Source organism: Artemia sp. Qi Xiang Cuo, chromosome 14 (assembly GCF_049724085.1).
Source record: "Artemia sp. Qi Xiang Cuo chromosome 14, ASM4972408v1, whole genome shotgun sequence".
NCBI lineage: Eukaryota > Metazoa > Arthropoda > Branchiopoda > Anostraca > Artemiidae > Artemia > Artemia sp. Qi Xiang Cuo.
Window position 1 is genome coordinate 27,230,104 of NC_142807.1, and position 18,065 is coordinate 27,248,168.

Sequence of the window (18,065 nt, forward strand, 5' to 3'; positions counted from 1 at the left end):
ATGCAAAATAAAAGCCTTCAAGCCATGCATTTCAGTACTTAAGTACAAGTTACTTTCGGTACTGATTGCTGATACTTAATTATGATTTTGGTTGAGTACTTGGTACTTACACTTAAATACTTTTTTGGAGTACTTGACCCAACATTGATCAGCGGCATGCCGCCGATAAATCGCCGCAAAATCGGGGTCTAGTAAAACAAAACTTGTATCTTACGTTTTTGGCTCTCAGTCAAGAAGAAATAAGTGAAGTTTATTTACTACAACTATTCAAAATGCTATTCACATGAAGGAACAGTTTTGGGATTGATAGTGCACTTGTTTTGTTGATGAATAATATTTATTATCAGACAAGTGTGATACAACGATTTTATTAGCGCATTAACGGACTTGATAACTTGACCAGGCTAGTTTCAGTGGTTCAAAATGGTTGACAGACTTGGTAGGTTTAGGCCTAATAGCCTACTTTCTTATAATCTCACTGAATTATGGGCATTGATAAAAGACATGTTAGGCTGCCTGAAAATATAATTTACGATTTAAACACAGGTTTAATAAAACCTTTAAGGCTAAGCTGGTAGCCTCTGTTGTGAAATAACCCAGCCTGAGCTTTTGCAAGCCCAGGCTGAAATAGGCACATTGAAATTCAGGTTCAGAATTATGAGTAAATATTTGGTAAAATTCTACTTTAGCTACTTTAGGCTATCTTAGAAAGGGGTTAGGCTAGGAAAATGAAATGGTAAAGTTCTACCAAATCATATTATTGACTTATGCATAAAGTGAATATACCACTTGATGCCTTTTTTTATGCTGATTATGAATATAGTAATCATTTCTGTTGAAATGAATTTCAGCCCCCCCCCCCTATATATGCCAATTCAGGGTATATAGGGCCTATTTCTACAACCTAAACTAACCTACCCCTTATTTGGCATATATAGGGGGGAGGGGACAGAAGTTCCTTTCTAATAGAAATGCTTATTATATTTTTTATCAGCAAAAAAAAGGCATCGAGTGGTGTATTAACTTTCGTCTTAACTCTATAATAGGATTTGGTATAAATTTACCGGTAAAACTTTCAGGGAAGGGTCTACAGGCTTTAAGTATGTCTTGGGAAGGTAGGCTATTTTGAAGTACCTACCTCCAATCCCTTCTCCCTCTGGAGGGTCCTGATCTTTGATGATCTTTAAAAATCTGTGCGCTAGGCTATAAAAGTGAAACCTTGAACAATAGATCTTCTGCTTAAATGAAGTACAACAAAGTTGTTTCCAGCTTCACAACTTTGCTCAATCCTAATTTATAAGGTTATAAAGATATCAAATACATTTCGTAAATTTTGAAAAAAAAACATTGATATGGCTTAAAATTCTACTCAAATAACAGGAATTATATTCTCAGAACTAAAACCAGAGAAAAAGAAACTGATAACTGAAAGTTAAGATAAAATGTTGTTTAGTCAAAATTTTGTGTTATTCATATTATTGACTTACAAATAAAGTTAACATAGGCCTACCACTTGATGCCTTTTTTATGCTCTTGCCAAATATAATAATCATTTTTGTTGGAAATGAAAATCAGTAATTAGTAGCGCAATGTAATTATTAGATGTTTTTAGGAATTAAAATTAGGTTTTGAAGTCTCAAGTTGGTTTCAAAGGCATTTTGAGAAAGTTTCTGCCAAAATACATGTTCCAGGGTAATTGGACTGCTGATGGCAGATCAAATAAGAGGAGCTGTTTGTATGCGCCAATATATATATATATATATATATATATATATATATATATATATATATATATATATATATATATATATATATATATATATATATATATATATATATATATATATATATATATATATATATATATATATATATATATATATATATATATATATATATATATATATATATATATATATATATATATATATATATATATGTATATATATATATATATATATATATATATATATATATATATATATATATATATATATATATATATATATACACATATACATATATATATATATACATATACATATATATATATATATATATATATATATATATATATATATATATATATATATATATAAATTAGTTATATATATATTATAAAATTAGTTATATATATATATATATATATATATATATACATATACATATATATATATATATATATATATATATATATATATATATATATATATATATATATATATATATATATATATATATATATATATATATATAAACTGTATATATACAAACTTTGTATATATACAAAGTGGAAGAATATTCTATAATAGGAGCTTTCCCAGCATAAAGCCCTGCAAAATTTTGGATCTGCTACTAAAATGTGTGATATCCTACAATTTTCTGAAAATTCCCTTATAATTTTATTAAAAACACTTATTAACAGAAGTTTGGCGTTTTCTTGGATAGGGCTATTGTGGCAACTTTTACAACGGCAACCAATAATCAGAACCCAAGTCCTAAAATTGGTCTCAATCAGGAACCCTTATTGCTATCTAAATACACAAAGTGCAAAGATTTTCAAACAGAGGTGTTTATTGTTTAAAGTTCAGGAAAGGTCTGCCGATTTCATACAAAAATATTGATTGAAAACAAAAGTAGTCTTATCTAGAAAATAACCATCACAACGTCAAAAAAATGATAACCAAACCAGGGGCAGATCCAGCGGGGGGGGGGCAAGGGGTTCCCCCCTATAGTAGTCTAAAGTAGCGTAATTTACCTAATTAAAACAAGTTTGCATTAATTAAACTTGCTCCTAATGTAAGTTTATTGGATCAACCTATCCCCCCCCCCCAAAAAAATCCTGGATCCGCCCCTGAAACCATCACACCTATTCCACCAGTTATTAGAAGAAAAAAAATTCCTTATTTTCACAAATTTCATCAACCCCCTGCCCCCTTTTTTATAAAATCCTACATAGGCCAATCAGTTGAGTCCACTGTTTGTAAATAATAGATTAAGTCATAATTTTTATATAAATTAAGTCATACCTGTGAGATGGGACACTTGCAAACCACTTGGCTGGCTCACCAAGTTTTTTTCTGCTTTCACAATTATGAATGATACAATTTCAAACCATTTCTCATTGATTGATGCATACAGACTAACCCGCTAATCCATGAATAAGTGGGAGGAGCTTTTTGTTTGCACCAAGAATGAAGATCAGAAATGATCTGTGATAAACTTACTGGATAATTCTAGAAACTGTGATTAGGGGGGTGGGGTGAAAGTTTAAACTTACCTCTCATTTACATTAGAAATAAAATTTACCCCCACCCCACCTAATGTGCAAACATATACCCTGAATTGGTATATAGGGGTGGGGGTAAAATTCATTTATGACAAAAATAATTATTATATTTAGAAAGAGCATAAAAAAGGCATCAAGTGGTATGTTTACTTTATTCATAAGTCCATAATATGAATAACAAAAAAAATACCAAAATTTCAATACATATAGATCTGTCATGTAGGTAAATTTCAGGACCCTTTAGAGGGAGAGGGAGCAGAGGTAGGTACTTCAAAATAGTTTCCTGGGACATACTTTAGCCTGTAGACCTATTCCTGAAAGTTTCATTTTCCTAACCCAACCCATTTCCAAGAGAGCAAAAATTAGCTAAAGTAGAATTTTACCAAATATTTAATAGCTTAATACTTCTAAAAGAAACATTAGCCTATAAAATAAACATAGGCTAGTAGCATAGGATACCATTAGATTCCTTATTCTAGGCTGTGCTCTTTCACAATATCATGCTTGCTTTTATGATAATCCACACCCCCCACCTGGTGGTCCCAGGTATAGCTCTTTTCTCCCTCTGATATTATAAATAAAATTCTAAAGCTTAGAAAATCAAGTATTTGTCCCCTGGACGTCCCAGTTGACCTAATTAAAGCCTTTTTAGACAAAATTGCTGACCCTTTATCAAATATTTTCAACCACATCACAAAATTTGGTAAATTCCCAAGTTGCTGGTAAAAAGGTTTTATAACACCTGTCCCAAAAATATGCACCAGTCTGACTTTTGCCAACATTTGCCCCATTATACTCACTTCAGTTTTTTCCAAACTTTATGAAAGTTTCCTCTGTGACTGGCTTAGGGATATAATTTGTCTGTCTATTGAAACCCGGCAGTTTGGTAACTTAAGGAAAACTTCCACCACCCATTACCTTGTGCACTTAATGCATACCATTGTAAGTAACCTTGATAAACCTAATGTTTGGCTGAACCTTGTCTTAGTTGATTTCCAAAAAGCTTTTGACCTGGTTGACCAGACCATCTTAATTTGTTCACTACTGGTTAACTTTGAACTTGATCCTCTGTTAGTAAATATTGTTATATTGTTTCTTTTGAATAGATCTCAAATTGTTAAATACAAAAATATTTTCTCTAACCCCCTCCCTATATATTGTGGAATTCCCCAAAGAACCTTATTGGGACCACTTTTATTTCTAGTCATGATTAACAATATTGGTAGGGATTTTCCCCAATGTTGGAAATACGTGGATGACTTGTCAATCCTTGAAGTATGTCACAGGAATACTAAAAGTGACCCCCTCTTAATCCTAATCCACATTTCGGATGAAGCTAAGAACCTAAATATGAAAGTAAATTCCACCAAATCAAATATAATGACAATAAATTTTTTGAAATCCACTTCCGCTTTCGTTGACCCTATCCCACCCGAAGTGCTTGTGAATCATGTTAAACTCCTTGATGTCAGGATTTCATATACTCTCAGTGTTAATATATGTGTTTCTTATATTATCAAACATGAAAAAGTGTTATAGCACACGTTAAAAATTTTAAGCAGAATTAATTGTCTCCAGATGCAATCCCTCGCTGTTTATTTATCATTTATCATGCTGCTATTAGAAGATGCATGTCCGGTCTGACATTCGCATCTTTCAAGCGAACTCAGTGACAAAATTGATTCGGTTCAAAAGCGCTCGCTCAGGATCATCTACAAAGAGAGCAAAATTCCATACTCCGTCCTCCTTAAATCCGCAGGTATTACCACGTTAAAAGAAAGGAGAGTACAAATTTGTTTGTGTTTTGCTAAATCCACAATATCTAATCCTTGTACTGAGGACATCTTTCCTGGTTTACATGGCCCCATTAGACCCCGTCTCCCCCGCTTAGCTTCCTTGGCAATTCCAACATATTCACCTATCCATGCTGTTACTGAGAGGTTCCAGAAAAGTTTTATCCCCTTAATTTTGGTGCACCTAAATAATCACTGAAATATGCTCTGTACCAAATTTAACTCCTTCGTCTCTTATTTCAGTTATTGTGTATGTTCAAAATAATAAAGTGTCATTTTTTTTTCTCTTTATTTTTGTTACTTTCATTTCCCCTTTTGTTGATAATTATTTATATTAAATTTCTTTACTTACCTTTAATTTATTTTGTTTTTCCTTTATTTGTATTCCTTTCTTTAATTGTATTCCTTTCTTTAATTGTAAATATTTCTTTTGACAACTAATTTGGCTTGATTTTAAGTGTTTTTTTTTATTTTATGTATTTGACCTTGAACACAATTTTGGCAATGTTTTCTTCTTGACTGTGATTTTCTTTTATCCCCCACCCCTTCTTCTTCTATTTTTCTGTTTCTATTCTAGCCATTTGTTAAATTCTTATCAAACACTTTTATGCTTGATTGGTTTTTCTTTTCTTGTTGTATTATTTTTTTCTTTGTTTTGCTTTGTCTATTTCTTTTGGACATATGAAGCAAATTTGGCTCTATTAGAGCTTGTGATAGCCTTTGGAAAATAAATATTATCTTATCTCTAGGAATATATAAAAAAAACTAAAAGAAAAAGCCTTAACTAAATTAGGCTAATGAAACTGTTATTTTATAAAGTAATATGAGCTATAGGAAGTTTCTTTTAGGCTATAGCAATCAGATTATCATGTTTTGTTCCTTGTTAAAATTGGTAAAATTATAGATTAGAGGCTTTTTGCTAGCCTATCTTGGAAAGTAGACCTAGCCTAGTCAGGATAGGTAAAAACTCAGGAATATATCCAGAGCATTAATGATCTGCTGGGAAGGTACTTTGAAGCACCTACATCCACTGCTTCTCCCTACAAAGAGTAGCCTGTCAACCTTTTATAACATATGTGTTATAAAAGTGACTTCTTGCAAAATAAATCAGTACTTTCCCATTATATGGGCCTTTACAAGGAAATCATTCACAAAAAACCTGTATTGATGGGTTAATTCAAGGCACCACTATAGAGTAATGGAATGCACAGCATGGTTTTTGTTGTGTATACAATATTTAAACTGTTGTTTTGGGGGTTTAGGGGGGGGGGGAGACAACTAGGTTAGGTTAGGTTACATATTTAATATATGCAATGCTTTACCCCCCCCCCCCCCCTAGTGTGCAAATATATAGCCCAATTTGTTTATAAACTATTATATATTCATCCAATTTTATTTCATTAGTATTAACCAAACTTGACTTTTTAGAAAGGCCCATATAATGGGAAAGTACCAATGAATCTTCTGGTCAAATGAGGCACAAGAAAAATGTTGTGATTCTCATCTGTTTGCTCAATTCCAATTTATCAGGTCTTCAGGATCTGCAAAACTATGTCTTAAAATTAGAGAAAAGCCATAGTTAAAAATTCTACTGAAATTAGAGGTATTAAATTCTCAAAAACTAAAACTAATTAAAAAGAGGAAGAAAACTCAAAATGAAAGAAAGACATTTTTGTTGAATCTTAGCTAGGTATAGACTTGTCATGTGTTCAATCTTATGAGCCTTAGAAATAAGAAAAGGGTAAACTCAGTACATTGACAATACCTTCACAGGTATATTTTACAAACTAGATTCATTCCAGAAACTTTTCACCTAACTCAACTATTTTCCCACATGACAAGAAGCCTTAAACCAGAATTTTACCTTTCTTTCTAACATTATAATCAATCATAGCTGAAACTAGATATTACCTGATATAGAATACAGGAAATCCATTTTTACAAAGAACCTGTGAGATCACAAGATTAAGTTAACAGAAAAATGTATTATTAGAGCTATATAGAGGACAATCAGGGTAAGGGAGGGTATGAGAAAGGGGACGAAAATCTATAGAGGAACAAAAGCCTCTCTCAATCAGTTTGAATCAGAGTTGGATTTATTGAAGAGTTCTACAAATATTCATTTTGTATCAGTTACAGAATAAACACTTGAAAATAATTCTCAAACATCTTGGCTATGGAAATAAAAAAGGCATTAAGTGACTTTCCAAAATGTTCAGGAGAAGCAAAACAAATTTGACAAAAAATATAAAATTCCTGACCAGAAAGACATGCTGCTAAAAACCTTCTAAAATGAGTAGGAAAAAATCTGTTCATAGCAGGGCTCCATGGTTCCTCTGGGCCAAGCAACCTGATCAAAGGCTAGCTGAAGGGACCAAGAAGTCCCACTGAGCAAGTCACTGTTTTCTAAAAGAAAATATTATTTACTCAGAATAGAAACTTCAATAAAAAATGTTAATTACAACTCTGTCATTGATGATGCTCAGCAAAACAATTCTTTCATTTATTGATGCTCAAGGTTACACCACATTTGGAGCAAATCAAGAATGGTCTTGACTCAGTTTGCTTTAGAGAACACGTTTCTCATCTTGAGCATTGAGAAACAAAGCAAGGCCAGTGCTTGTCCAGACCTCTAAGACAGAGATTCTCTGGAACAAAGGCACCACAACTTCCTTGTCTTTTTTTTTGTCAATTGCAATAGCCAGCTGAAAAGTGCTTCCATTTTTCTCTTTGACTGAGACATGAGTCCTCTCAAAACCCTTTGTCAAAACTCAAGCAGTGTAATTTTTCTTCAGGATACCAGAGGGTGTCAAAACATGGATATTGCAGAGCATCAAATCAACTAAACCCCAAAAAAAGCCAGTGCCACTATTTCAACAGCTTTCTATCTTTTCCATAGGCTGCCCTTTTCTGGTCAGAAAGGCCTACACCCCTCTTATAGTCATTATAATATTTTGCTACTTAAGGGGCTGTGGTAACAGAGATAGACCCATCATGATTCTTTCTCTTTACAGAGGCTACCTCTGTACCATGGTTATTGAAGACAAGCAGAACAGTCTTAGAATCCATCCTTTTATAGACAACAATTGATCCTCAATGTTTTTGATCATAGCTTGATCTATCTAAAGTTCTGTCAGGTGCAAGGATAGGTAGCCCCATCCTATTTGAGCAAAAAGGTCAACATGCCAAGATACCATCTTCTCTGAGTTGCTCAAGAAGGGAGACAAATGGAAAAAAGTCATGTAGACACGACTGCTCATGCAGGCCAAGCTCTAAAGCTTGTAACCTCTTTTTATCAGCTTCATTGGGCTATATTGCTTTTGGCATGGAATGCCATCTGAAGAGAACGATGGACTTGTCAACACTCAGCTAAGTTCCAGGCTTCACTAACTGCTTGAAGCAGAAGTTTAGAGTCATTGATTGCAGCTTGAAAAGTCTGTCTTTCTTGCCAGCTGTGATTGTCAGGTTGTCTCTGACATACCAGTTTCTTTTAATCTCTTCAAATCTGTTTCTTGACATCCTTGACAATACAAAAGGGACACCCAAGTCAGGATCAGTAGTCCAGTAATCTCTCATGCTTGTAAGTTGGTGGTACCCCATTAACAGATTTATCCAAATGTGTGATGAGCAAGGTCAGCTAACCAAAAAGCCATAGGAAATTAGAATTAACTAGAAAAAAATTCAAAATTACTGCTGCTATAGAAATTGCTTATCATTGAGCATTTTCGAAAGTGTCATTTTATCAACTTTGACCAGTAGGGCTTTACAGTTGCCACCATCCAAGGGCCTTGGCCACTGGTACTGCAAAGTCCCAAAAATAAAATCCAGCAAAGCAGGCATCCAAAGAGCTTTATCAGATTTTTTATAAACTAAAATGTTTTATTACACATCAACTTTGCTTTGATCTTACTAGGATGTAACCTGTTATCACAAATAAAAAAAAACCTGACTTCTTACCTTCTTTGAAAAAAAAAAATAAACAGCCAAACTTTGCTGTCAGCTAAATCACTCCAACTGAGTGCTACCTTGACTTGATACCCATCAATCAAATGGCTAGAAAAAGCAGAACACAATCGAACAGGTTTTATCACTGTAGCAATGAATTTAGAAGTGCCTAAAGGGTTTTGACATAACGGGACTATGATGTCCCATTTGTCACAAAAGAGTTCAGGGGGATTATATTCATAACTGTGGAAGAGTTGTGCACTTTATGCTTTTTGGTCTGCAAAACCAGTTGAAATTTGGTATGATGCATTTTGAGTGGATTTTACATTGGAAATATCTCAAGAACAAAAGAGGATATGCACATTCTGATTAAACCAATTGGTTGGGTGTGCCTGATTTTAGTAGGATTGATATATGCCTTTTGTATTTCAATGGCTGATCTGCCTCCTTCATAACTTGTTAATGTTCAAGCAGTAGTGGCAACACTGCCAAATTGGACAATGATACCAATGGAAAAAGAAGAAATTTTTTTGACCATGCTTCCAATGCCAACTTGAATTAATGACCCCAGTCCACAAGGGGAAATGGAGGTTGGTATAATTGACATAAAACTACTTGGAAGTGATAAGTGGATTAGTATTGCTAACTGTTATTCTCCCTGAAACAATTCAACTGATTGTGAATGCATGTGGCCCTGTGAAAATAATTAGTGATGACTTTAACCTACAGAATAGAATGTGGGACACTGTATCACCAGAAGATTCAATTGCAACCTCTCTAACCAATTACATCCTGGAACCCAAAAATAAGTTGTCCCTTGTCACCCCCAAAGACCTAAATACACAGCTGAACCCACAGACAGGCATGTACTCAACCATTGACCTTACTTTCACCTCAGATATGGTAAATAGTGCAGAAATCCAGAAACCCTGTGACTTTGACTCTGACCACGAGGTTCTGTCATTGACACTAGAGATTAACCAACCAGTGAAATTCTGGAAATTCCAAGACAAACTGGAGCTTCTGGAAACACAACTTAGACCAAAAGGCTCCAGAAATTAAGACAAGTGATGAGTCAGTGGAATCATTATTTAATAAGATTATTTCAGCTATCATAGCTTCTTCAGAAAGAATATTTGGTTACAAACAACCTCATCCCAAGAGACAAAATTCTACTCCTGGATGGAACAGTAAATGCTAGAAAGCCTACCTAGAGAAGTAATTAGAAAAAAAGATCTCTCTAGATACCCCTTAATAGAGAATAAAATAGTTTTCAAGCAAAAGAGAGCAGAATTCAAAAATACACTAAAGACTGAGACACAAGATGGACAGAGAAGGCTCATTGAAGACAAATTTGGCCACAACACTCCTGTTCAAGAGCTATGGAAAAATTTCCAGGTTTTTTTCAGGTAAAAAAGGAGAAAACCCATCCCTGCAGAAATACAGATGGGAATGACTACAGAATCTTCAACCAATGGGAAACTTAATCTCTTCGTAGAAAAGTTTCTTAATGTAGATACACAGTTCCACTATACACCCCACCAACTCGGTCTCAAAAATGGTACGGTTCCCTTTTCCCATTTCAACTTTCAAAATTCTGGAATTCCAAGACAAACTGGAGCTTCTGGAAACACAACTTAGACCAAAAGGCTCCAGAAATTAAGACAAGTGATGAGTCAGTGGAATGGTTATTTAATAAGATTATTTCAGCTATCATAGCTTCTTCAGAAAGAATATTTGGTTACAAACAACCTCATCCCAAGAGACAAAATTCTACTCCTGGATGGAACAGTAAATGCTAGAAAGCCTACCTAGAGAAGTAAAAAGCAAAAAAAATCTCTCTAGTCTAGATACCCTCAATAGAGAATAAAATAGTTTTGAAGCAAAAGAGAGCAGAATTCAAAAATACACTAAAGACTGAGACACAAGATGGACAGAGAAGGCTCATTGAAGACAAATTTGGCCACAACACTCCTGTTCAAGAGCTATGGAAAAATTTCCAGGTTTTTTTTTCAGGTAAAAAAAAAGGAGAAAACCCATCCCTGATGAAATACAGATGGGAAGGACTACAGAATCTTCAACCAATGGGAAACTTAATCTCTTCGTAGAAAAGTTTCTAAATCTAGATATACCATTACAGTACACAGCCCATCAACTCAGTCTCAAAAATGGTACGATTCCCTTTTCCCATTTCAGCTTTCAAAAATTCTGGAATTCCAAGACAAACTGGAGCTTCTGGAAACACAACTTAGACCAAAAGGCTCCAGAAATTAAGACAAGTGATGAGTCAGTGGAATCATTATTTAACAAAATTATTTCTGCAATCATAGCTTCCTCAGAGAGAATATTTGGTTACAAACAACCTCATCCCAAGAGACAAAATTCTACTCCTGGATGGAACAGTAAATGCCAGAAAGCCTACCTAGAGAAGAAAAAGGAAAAAAAATCTCTCTAGTCTAGATACCCTCAATAGAGAATAAAATAGTTTTGAAGCAAAAGAGAGCAGAATTCAAAAATACACTAAAGACTGAGACACAAGATGGACAGAGAAGGCTCATTGAAGACAAATTTGGCCACAACACTCCTGTTCAAGAGCTATGGAAAAATTTCCAGGTTTTCTTTTCAGGTAATAAAAGAAGAAAACCCATCCCTCAAAGAAATACAGATGGGAAGGACTACAGTATCTTCAACCAATGGGAAACTTAATCTCTTCTTAGAAAAGTTTCTGAATCTAGATATACCATTACAGTACACAGCCCATCAACTCAGTCTCAAAAATGGTACTATTCCCATTTCAGTTTTCAGGAAGTTAAAGACGCCATTTCAAAGCTCCAGCCTGGTGCAACTGGCCCTGATGGAATTCACAATTTGATGTTGAAAAATTTGTTAAGCTACTGACAGAGTTATTCAACAGATTTGTCATTTTGTCATCAATACCATCTGAGTGGAATAAGGCAACAGTGCTCCCACTTCTCAAGGCAGGAAAAGACCCTAAGCTGGTTGATTTGTACCACCCCATATCACTCACCTCTTGTGTTGCAAAACAAATTGAGAGGGTAATAAAACAAATAATTTTAACCCCATTATCAGAACACATACAAATTGAACAGCTTGGCTTTCTCCCTGGAAGGAGCACCACAGATGCCCTAGTTAAACTGAAGCATCTGATAAAACAAAGCTTCAAAAAAGGATATGCAGTTCATGTAATATTTTTAGACATGGAATCAGTATTTGATAGAGTTTATATGGGGCAACTAATCATAATTTGAAAAGTAGGGCCTAGCAGTGTGCGTTAGGGTGCTCCATGGTGAACAGTAAGGCTCTTGGAATAATGATTTAGATATTTGACTGCATATGATCGATTTGATAAGAAAGGGGCAAAGCGTTTCATAGGGAGAAAGTCAATGCTGAATTCAGTGACACATTTTCAAGCAATACATTGTGATTGACAAGGTCAAATTCTTTTTGGAGATCAATGGAAATCAAATTTAGCAAAGAATTAGGCTATTTCAGAATTTTTTAAATGGAGTCAGCAAGATGAACAAGTTAATGGGAAGTCAAAATAGGTTTGAAGTTCAAGAACTGCTTTTAATGAGTAAGAGGAAGAGCTTTGTCATAAACAAATCAGCAAGGACTTTTTCATGCAGTTCTGAAAAACCAAAGGTTGGTAGAAATAGGAATAGATGGTATCCTAGTCTAGGTAAATTTGGTGTAGGAAAAGAAAAAAGTAATGGATACAGACTTTTGCAATTTTGTAGGTATAACAATCTATTTATAACCAATATGGTGTTTGGTCATAAATTGGGTCATAAGTTACCATGGTATTCACATGATAGTAAGACAGCAAACCTTATTAATTATGTTATAGTAAACTGAAAACTGGCAGGATCAATACAAGATACCAGGGTATATAGGAGTGCTGTTATTGATGTTAAAAGTAAAGATCACCATCTAGTAGTATCTAGGGATAATTTAAAGCTGAAATTTTGGAAGGGTAACTACCTCCTGGGAAGTTATGATGTTGGTAGACTCCAGGATGAGAATTTGAGATAAACTTTCCGGGAACAGTTGGATACTAAACTTGAGAGTTTAGAATTTGATAATGTGGAAGATGGTTGGAATAATTTTAGAAAATAATTTGTGAAGTTGCTGAAGGTGTCTTAGGGAAGAAAGCAAGAACTGCTGCTAAGAATATTAGTGAAAAAGCTTTATGTTTAATAGAAAGGAGAAAGGACTTGTACAAGGATTATCTGAGTGATAGATCATATGAAAACAAAAGGAATGTAAGACAGTGGAGAAAGCATTAAGATATGAACTAAGGAGGTGTGAAGTGGAGAACATGGATAAAATTGCCGAGGATCTGGAAAATGCAGCTAGACTGCATAATAGTAAAATACTGTACTGACATGTTAATAAATTGAGAGGGAGCAGTTAATCCGGACTTGCCCAAGTAAAAGATAGGAACGGTGCCGCAATTAGAGATAAGGAAAAAAGTGAAGAGAGATGGGCCGAACATTTTGAGAATTTGTTTAACTGAGATAGAGTTGCAGGAAAAGATATAGAGGAAAATGAAAAAGTTAGTGATACCTTGGATGTGAAGGAAGATTTATTTTGAGAGGAGGAATTAGCGACAGTACTAAAAGGATTAAAAAATAATAAGGCTCCAGGTGCTGAATAGGGGGGTAAATGAGTTTCTTAAATAGGGTGGCTCTGAGGTTAGAAATAAGCTACTGAAGATTATGAATATGATTTTTGAAAAAGGGGAAGTACCTAATGATTTTAGGAAAACCTTAATTAAGCCACTTTATAAGAAAGGTGATAAAAGTGAGTGTGGTATTTATCGAGGCATTAGTCTGGTCTCTGTAGGTAGTAAATTACTTAGTAATATGATACTTTTTAGACTGAGAGATGCCATAGACAAAGTTTTAAGAAAAGAACAGTGTAGAGGAAGTGTTGATCAAATTTTCACTCTTAGGCTAATAATTGAGAAGTGCCTGAGTTTTCATTGAATGACTTATGTTTTTTCTTATTGTTTGCTTCAGACAGCTTGCCATTTCTGAAAAGCTTTAATCTATTCCATATTAGCGTTTTATCATTTTGCTCTTTGTGGAAATTAGCAAATTTTTAAGAAAGCTTTAACAATGTTTTGATGTCAGACCAATTTTTGGTCTCCAACCATGTATAAAAAGAGAGAAAGCCAGAATTCTTGAGAGGGCAGTAATAGCCATACTTGATTGAAAAAAAAATTCTTAAAGTTTGGAAAGGGAGATAAAAAGGGGGAAATGATACCCACCATTTAAAGGCAACACTGAGGAGGGGGGGGGGGGGGAGTGGAAAACGATTTTTATTGATAGAATTACCCCTAGGAGGTGTTTCTGTATGTTGTTATTATTTTAACTATCTACTCAACATTAAGAGAAGAGCAAGTCTAATCTATTTTAAGGTCATTGGTGTCACCAAATAATGAAAGTCCATAATTGGTCTGCAACTGCTGGATCAGCTTACGTTATTCAACAACCTTTAACTTATTGGACAATAAAAGACAGCTATTGAAGCATCACTTGACACTTAAACATTCAACATGAGAAGAAAATTCCTGCTTTTGAGAACAATTGCCTCCAGAGGATTCTGAATATACATTGGTTGGAAAGGGTCTCAAATGATAAAATTTGGAGAATCACCAATCACCCACTAATAACCAACGCCATCAAATCCTGTAGATCTTGGACATGTTTTAAGAATGGAAAACTATTCAAATCCCAAAGTCTACACTTGAGTGGCAGCCAGTTGGAAGCAGGAAACAAGGAATACCTTGAAACACATTGAGGCGAACCTACAATAGTGACTTATGCTGCCTGAATGCCACTCTCCAACCAGATTGGGAAGATGTCAATGCAGCAGCTCATCTCAGACCCGATTGGCGAACATTCACTGATACCCTAAGTGCCCCTGGCGGCACATGAGGATTTAAGATCTAAGGTAATTGCAACATCATTAAAAGGACAGGGAGTACTTTTGCCCTGATGCTTATTCAAAGGATTTCACCATAGTTAGAAACTAGGCAATTAATATTAGATATTATTAGGCAAACATAATTAGATAAACTAGAACAATTGCCTCCAGAGGATTCTGAATATTCATTGGTTGGAAAGGGTCTCAAATGATAACATTTGGGGAATCACCAATCATCCACTAATAACCAACGCCATCAGATCCTGTAGATCTTGGACATGTTTTAAGAATGGAAAACCATTCAAATCCTGAAGTCTACACTTGAGTGGCAGCCAGTTGGAAGCCGGAAGCAAGGAGTATCTTGAAACACATTGAGGTGAACTTACAACAGTGACCTATGCTGCCTGAATGTCACTCTCCAGCCAGATTGGGAAGATGTCTATGCAGCAGCTCATCTCAGACCCGATTGGCGAACATTCACTGATACCCTAAGCGCCCCTGGTGGCGCATGAGGATTTAAGATCTAAGGTAATTGCAACATCATTAAAAGGACAGAGAGTACTTTTGCGCTGATGCTCATTCAAAGGATTTCACCATAATTAGATAAACTAGGCAATTAATATGAGATATTATTAGGCAAACAAATTAGATAAACTAGAACAATTGCCTCCGGAGGATTCTGAATATACATTGGTTGGAAAGGGTCTCAATTGACAACATTTGGAGAATCACCAATCACCCACTAATAACCAACGCCATCAGATCCTTTAGATCTTGGACATGTTTTAAGAATCGAAAACCATTTAAATCCCAAAGTCTACGCTTGAGTGGCAGCCAGTTGGAAGCAGGAAACAAGGAATACCTTGAAACACATTGAGGCGAACCTACAATAGTGACTTATGCTGCCTGAATGCCACTCTCCAACCAGATTGGGAAGATGTTAATGCAGCAGCTCATCTCAGACCCGATTGGCGAACATTCACTGATACCCTAAGCGCCCCTTGCAGCGCATGAGGATTTAAGATCTAAGGTAATTGCAACATCATTAAAAGGACAGGGAGCACTTTTGCCCTGATGCTCATTCAAAGGATTTCACCATAATTAGATAAACTAGGCACTGAAGTAATTTAAGTGTAAAGGTTTTTCTCAGTAGAGCAACAATGTCATTTTGCTTTCCAGGGGATTGCCTCCCTGGCCCCTGTTGGTGTCCATGACCTGCTTGAACTCAAATTCTGTTGACCCAAATCTATCAGAAACTACTAAAAAATTGAACAGTTAGCACATCTACATGCATTTCGCATCTAGACTAAAGAAACCAAGTTTTTTTTGTACTTAGGCAAGTTTTTGAATCTAGTGCACCTTTTTAAGAAGAACGTTCTGGAATTTTAAAATTTTGGAGTTTTTATGGGGTAAGGTTTCGGGCTCCCTAGAGCTCAAACAAGAAACATTTATTGCCATTTTCACATTGAATATCCCACATCAGTTTTCATATGTTAGTTACAATGAATGAACTATTCATAACAACTGCAACTATTCATTGTTGCTGCAGTCCAGCAGAGATAAGATGTTCTTCCTCAGCCCGAAGGATGTGGGATCAAACTCTTTTGCTGCAGTAATAGTACACAGCAGCTAATAGTCTATTTATTATTTAGCTAAAAAGCTTTCTCTTGTGAGATTTCAATAAGAAAGATAATTGCTTTTTCATTTCAGTTAACAGCGAAGCAAATGCCAGAAGAATTGCAATGGTGGAAAGTTGTTTTGGGAGCTCTGGACAGGTAATTTCTTGTATTTTGGCTTATGGAGCTCCTATAGCTTTCATTTTTAAGCCTGCGTTTGATTATATTTTGAACCATGGGAAACTTTATGTGGTTTAGGCTTCTGTAAACATAGATGGCATCCCTTTTTAATTGAGATGTGCTCATTAAAGCTCTAGTTCCCTAGCCTGAACAGAATTATGAGTAACTAATGATGCTTTTAGTTCAGTAACCGGAAATTGGGCTAATATAATATCTATTTGTTATTTCAATCTACTATTTTCTGAGTAGGTTGAACGATATGGTTGATCCATAGACGTGCTATTATAGACTATACACATCATATGTGTTGGCGTGCTCCTTGCACTTTTCTTCCATGCCTCCGACAAAGGTTTCCTAAGTTGTTTGAAGAAGGCAAACTAGTTATTTAGGCTTGCTTTTCTATTAAAATTTTGGATTGCCGCCCTTCTTGTTAGATGCCTGGCTGTTGTTTACCTGCTACCATATTGCAATGCCTTTTCAGTATCATCTGGTATCTATTCATGTAATAAATCTATGAGGCGATCCATTATTAGGGCCACTGTAATCTTCCTTAATTGATTTGGTGAAAACTCATATTCTACAGCATATCTTTTACAACTATGCAACAAGAAGGATGAAGCCCATCACTTCTTGATTCGAATCTAATTTCTTTCAAGGGTAAGAGTAAGGGTCTCTTTCATCATTGTGACCTCTCATAAGATAAACAATGTTTTAAACATTTTGAAGTAGGGTATTATGTGTGTCCATAGCTGCATTCAGGAACGGGAGGGTATTATTCCCCAAAGATTTTTCCCAGGGAAAGAAAGAATAAAAGAAATCTGGACCTAAAACTTCATTCTTTAGGTATTTTACTATTTTCATTGGTGAAAATCTTTAACTTTTGCTATTTTTCTGTTAAAAAAGCCCTCTCCCCTTCCTGCTCAACCAATGTGAATAGGGCCTTATTTTTATGAATGTCACAAAGAAGTAGGTACCATAGACCAGAAATGTTAAACACATTTCCCAGAAGTGCCAATGATAGTAGGCATCAATTAAATCCAATTGAGTTCGATTTATTCGGAAAAAAAGAGAAAAAAATGTATAAGAAGTAACCATTTAGTCTTAGGACACTTTGTTTACTTATTTACTTATTTTTGGCCTATACCAGACGAAAATCCATCCTGCCTGCCACCATTAGATGAAGGGATGATTGACGTTATCGAGTAGGATATTTCAGTGGCAGCCTATTGTGTAATCTTTAGCCAATCCCGATCCCAGCGAAGTGAAAGTCACCCCATTGATCCAGGTCTT

The 18,065-nt window shown here is 35.0% G+C and overlaps 1 protein-coding gene across 2 annotated transcripts in view; it reads left to right on the forward strand.

Moving 5' to 3' along the window:
• The first annotated feature begins 258 nt into the window (after positions 1–258).
• rush (pleckstrin homology and FYVE domain containing family member rush hour) overlaps positions 259–18,065 on the forward strand; it is a 49,440-nt gene continuing 31,633 nt past the window's right edge. For both annotated transcript variants that reach the window (XM_089100695.1, XM_089100694.1), the window contains exons 1-2: positions 259–439; positions 16,690–16,754. In XM_089100695.1, the coding sequence (XP_088956821.1) occupies positions 424–439; positions 16,690–16,754 (81 nt within the window). In that variant the 5' untranslated portion in view covers positions 259–423. The remainder of the gene's footprint in view (positions 440–16,689; positions 16,755–18,065) is intronic.